Below are 4,823 nucleotides of genomic sequence, written 5' to 3' on the forward strand. Positions count from 1 at the left end.
CCTCTGTTTCATCTCTAAACGAGCTCGACGTCAATGTGCCTGTAATTATTAATCGGCTCTTAATGTCTAAATTCTTTACTTCATTAATAAACACGTTCTTAAGCATGTTGCAATGAATCAAGCTTGTCGGGCAGCTAAGATGAGAAGCATGATTACAAAGTAAGTGATTACCAAGAATGTCACCAGCTCGTCGTGTTTAGAATACCTCTACTCCCTGTGACAAACACGGTGGCTTTTACATATGAAATCTGGCACAAAAGGAGAGCAGACATGTTCATATTTGAGGACTTTTATTTATTTACAAAGAAAATTAAAAGAGACTTCCATTGTTCTCCCCGGACAGAACTCTGATGGATAAATATGTTCCAGCTGACGACCTGCAGGGAGAAAGAAAAGGGGGGACAGTGAAAAGATGGCACGCACACATCTGGCGACAGAAAAGCAATTTCTGAGTCGACGCCAGTAAAGATGAATGTGACAACGACGACTCTGAACCGCGCCCAGCTGATACACATCAGTGTCTGCAATAAAACGTCACATCGAGTTGCTGAAGTGAAAGCTTATCTAAACAACACGGCGTCTATATGAACCCGCGCGACAGTCGTTAGTTACTCTCAGACATGCGGGTCATTTCTCTAAGATATGCCACAGACCAAAAGGATAAAGAGGTTCGGTGAAGGACTGTCATCGTCTGAGGTCACTAGTCAAAGCACGTCTGCAGTAAATGCCACATCATCCCGACATTTCAATGAAAGCAGATATGCCAGATAAACATGTCGGCAGTAATTACCTTCAAGGCTGAAAAACAGCGCGGGGCCCTTTTTTGTTTTTTACTTCTTCAGGATCTGATGTCTGACGACGATGAAGGGGAATGTGAAGCCGGCGCCCAAGAACGCCACCATCAAGCCGAGCAGACGCCACTTGTTCTCCACGGAGAACGGCAGGTTCTGAAAGAAAGCGAAGAGCGTTATGAAGCAGTGAAACTACAAAGTGTAACGCATTAATAAAATATTTGACTGCACTGTTCCTCCACGGTGACTTCTACCCTGCAAGGAGCTTCATCACAGACAGACACGCCATTCAAAACGCAGCGATTGAATCATTTTCCATCCAACTAGGTCTCGGAAATTTAATACATCACGTGTGCGCCGTCTCGGCTATTGTTGTGATTCGTATGTGCGAGGCTCTTGGTGTGCCATGGTTGTCTGTGCACGTCAAGATCTCAGTTTCATCCTGAAAAAACAAAACAAGCCTCCCCAGCCAATGAAGCCCCATAGTTTCAAATAAGAGTGTGTGTGTAGGATTGAATGCCATTAAGTGATTGGACTGCAACCCTTCTCCACTCGCCCTCCCATTTTTTTGCGTGCGGTAGAAACTACAGTGATCGCTGGTGTTTAGTTTGAGACAGACTGCTCTCAGAGTAATAAAAACCTTAATGTTATTCAATATGTTCCATATTTCTGCCTCCTATATGTGACACACTGGACCTTTAAATTGAGGTCACCGGGTTGCAAAGACTCCAAACTCCACAAACAAGGAAAAATATTGTAAATCTTGACCTCTGATGGCCTGATCCAACTATAGGCTCTACGCCACGACTAAAAAACATCCTATATCTCATTGTAGAAGAAGTTAACTACAGTATACAAAGATATAACTGACTTTTAATAAGGTACAGGTAGTCTACTCTTATAGTAATCCCGTTACAGCTGTGACCTTAAGTTACAAGGCGGAAGTGCTGAACTCAGTTCAGATATTAATACTCACTATACTTCATGTGTTTATGTGTGAGGATATCTGCAGCACAGTCTTAAACTTCAGTTTATTTAATGTCAAAGTAGCCGTGTCAGGGTTTGTTGATCATTAGCCACGAAGCTAACGCTAACCACAAGTCGCTCTCCCGGACTGTCCTTCAACAAATCCCTCCGTCTGTTCTCACTTTTAAATATTTTATCACCTCACATGAAGACAATATTAACGTGCACGTGGCTACCTTTTCTAGTCTCACAGCCACGCGCTCGTCAAACGTCGGACGTGACCTCCAACTGACGCGAGCGAGCTAGCTAGGTAGCTAACGGCCAGGCTGCGGCTACAAGTCAAAGGCCGCAAACCGACAATTATCACGATTTAAACAATAATTCCACTTCAAAGGCGGGAACCTCACCTTGCCTGGTCCTTCAGCATAGTGTGAAGAACGAACAGCAGAGGTTGTGAATCTTCTCACAGCCTGTCCGAGCATGATTACGACCGGTTTGTTGTCTCTGTGTCAGTGAAACGCCGCTGTGTGTACGACCTTGTTTCTGTGAGTGGTGGAGCGCCGCAGAGGTTTATGGGAACTCTAGATAGGCGCTAAAGCTTCTGGGAAATGTAGTTCAAATGGCCTTTTAAATTTTTTATTTATTTATTTAAACTTTATTTAAACAAACAATATTACATGAACAAATGAAATGTCATTTTTACATAAAAAAAACATTATTTAAACAAACAATATTACATGAACAAATCAAATGTCCTTTTTACATTTTTATTTATTTATTTAAAAAAACATTATTTAAACAAACAATATTAGATGAACAATGACAAACTCAGACAAAAACATAATAATCACACATTTTAAAGTAAAGTCACACCTCCATGAGAAACCAAACTTAAACCAAAATTATTGCTGTAATGTGTATATCACATATCAAACATATAACAGATATAAAGAGGAAAGAGGAATAAGAGGAACATCACATAAATAATAGTTAAAATCAGTGGAAGTGAAATCAAATAAACAAGTAAATCCATACTAATTTAATACAAGGGGTTTAGGATAGGTTAAGTTCTTCTATAATATTCACATATATCTTAAGAGCAAGGGTACTAAGGCGTACTAAGGGTAATGTATGTAAATTTTAAATTTAAATTAATGTGGCATTTTGTCTTTTATGTGTTTGTGTGTGTGTCCTTGTAGGCTAAAGTAAGAAAAAAATATAGTTTGATAAGATATGAATTTGCAGTCTTCCTCACAAATATATATCACTGTCACGGTAATAACTAGAGCAGACATAGTGACTGATGGTGTGACCCTCCTTAAGTACCGCTGCAGCTATTTGCACTGATTAATGCTCATGTGTGCAAACTGGGCCTCACACTCATGTCCCCTTTCAGAGTGTTTATGATGCTGACTGTTTATTCAGTATCTGTGCAGATAAATATCCAGTTTATATAATTAAATGTCATAGGAAAGTTTTCCAAATGAGCCTTAGGCTGGAAATATGGTGCAATATCCCCATTAGGTAATCTCTGTGGATCTGTGTGCATGTGTATTTATTTGTTTTATGGTCTGCATTTGCTTCTCTTCACCTGACTTCTTGCTCATTTGTCATGAGCTCACTCTAATGTATTCAAAAGAATTTACATTTCATCTCAGAGAAGGGTTAAATATAGGGCAAGTGAACGTTAACGTTTCACCTCATCGGATTAAACCCTTCTCTAAGAAAGATGACCCGAATGACTGAAAACCTTCACGTGCTACATTTTGTCCGCTTGCGTTCACAGAAATTCGTGTACGCGGCACATGTATTCTTCTGGGTCAAAGAAGGGTTTAAATCAAACTTTCTGTTCAATGTTTTGAGCTCTGTCACTCAAAAAATCCTAAACATGAGCACTGTATCGACATTTAGGGTCTTTTCTTCATAAATAAATTTGCAGATGTCAAGTAACGTGGAGCATTTGTGCAGCATCATCTCAATCTCAGAGTGCTATATGGATTTTTCTACATGAATTTCACAGACATTATGGATAGGTACACGCATTAAGTGACATGTTAGGAAAAGAAAAATCAATTCAATTCATGTATCAGTCTCGTATAACCATAAAAGAACAAGCATAGTGGCTGAATAGGTAATAATAATAATATAATAAGAAAAACAACAACAATAATAACAAAAAGAAATGTCATGATCCTTGTGGCCTGAGGGTAGAAGGCTCTCAGTGGTGGCTTGGTGTATCCAGAACCTTCTTCCTGATTGCAGCACCAGGTATAGGTGTCTTCTATGCAAGGTAGAGCACTCTACTTCTACATTCAGCTGAACAAATCACACCTTGCAGGACTTTATGGTTTGTTCGGTGCTGTTTCTGTACCAGACAGTGATGTTCCCGTGAGAATACTCTCAGTGGTGTGGGAGTAGAAATCCCTCAGTATTTTAGGGTATACCTGGAATGTCCTCAAGCATCTGAGGTGAAAAAGTCACTGCCTTGACTTTCTCACCACAGAGTCAGTATGCAGTGCCCAGGTCAGGGCGCTGTTGATGTGGTATTTAAAGCTGTCTACTCTCTCCATTGAGGACCCGTTGATATTAAGGGGGGCACAATTCCTTCTCTCCTCCTTCCCTGATTCCACTATCATCTCCTTAGTCTTGCTGAGGTTCAGGAGGAGGTTGTTGTCCTGACACCAGTGATGTAGACTCTTTCAGTGATCATGCACACTACAACTGTGTTGTCAGCAAACTTGTCGATGGTGTTCGAGTCAAAATCGGCTACAGAGTCGTTTTTATACTGGAAGTACAGCAAGGGACTCAAAACACTGCCTTGGGGTGCTCCAACATTAAAGACAAGGGTGGATGAATTGTGTTAACATGCATGAAGAAGTGTTTAGTCCCAGGTTTTTGAACTTTGCGGACAGCCTGGAGGGAACCATGCTATTAAATACTGGACTGTACTCAATGAACAGCAATCTTACATAGCTCTCATTCTTGTCCAGTTGGGAGAGGGCGGTGATTTCGAAAAAGATACCTGTGACAACATGAGAGTGGTATCTCTGCAGCTGACCTGAAGGA

At 40.6% G+C, this 4,823-nt stretch overlaps 1 protein-coding gene across 1 annotated transcript; it reads right to left on the minus strand.

Annotated features, from left to right (window-relative positions):
- Window positions 1–273: 273 nt before the first annotated feature.
- Window positions 274–2,326, minus strand: cox7c (cytochrome c oxidase subunit 7C). Its single transcript, XM_027274236.1, has 3 exons — window positions 2,165–2,326; window positions 791–947; window positions 274–377 (listed from the first exon to the last, which is right to left on the minus strand). Exons 1-2 carry the CDS (start codon window positions 2,237–2,239, stop codon window positions 831–833), a joined length of 192 nt encoding a protein of 63 aa, XP_027130037.1. The 5' UTR covers window positions 2,240–2,326; the 3' UTR covers window positions 274–377; window positions 791–830.
- Between the last annotated feature and the right edge of the window lie 2,497 nt (window positions 2,327–4,823).

Source organism: Larimichthys crocea, chromosome III, assembly GCF_000972845.2.
Source record: "Larimichthys crocea isolate SSNF chromosome III, L_crocea_2.0, whole genome shotgun sequence".
Classification (NCBI taxonomy): domain Eukaryota; kingdom Metazoa; phylum Chordata; class Actinopteri; family Sciaenidae; genus Larimichthys; species Larimichthys crocea.

Bases quoted from the DNA above. Each gene is read 5' to 3' on its own strand.
- cox7c (XM_027274236.1), bottom strand. From the start codon at position 2,239: ATGCTCGGACAGGCTGTGAGAAGATTCACAACCTCTGCTGTTCGTTCT. The intron at 948-2,164 runs GTGAGGTTCCCG...GCTTTCTTTCAG, and splicing joins ATGCTGAAGGACCAGGCAAG to AACCTGCCGTTCTCCGTGGA.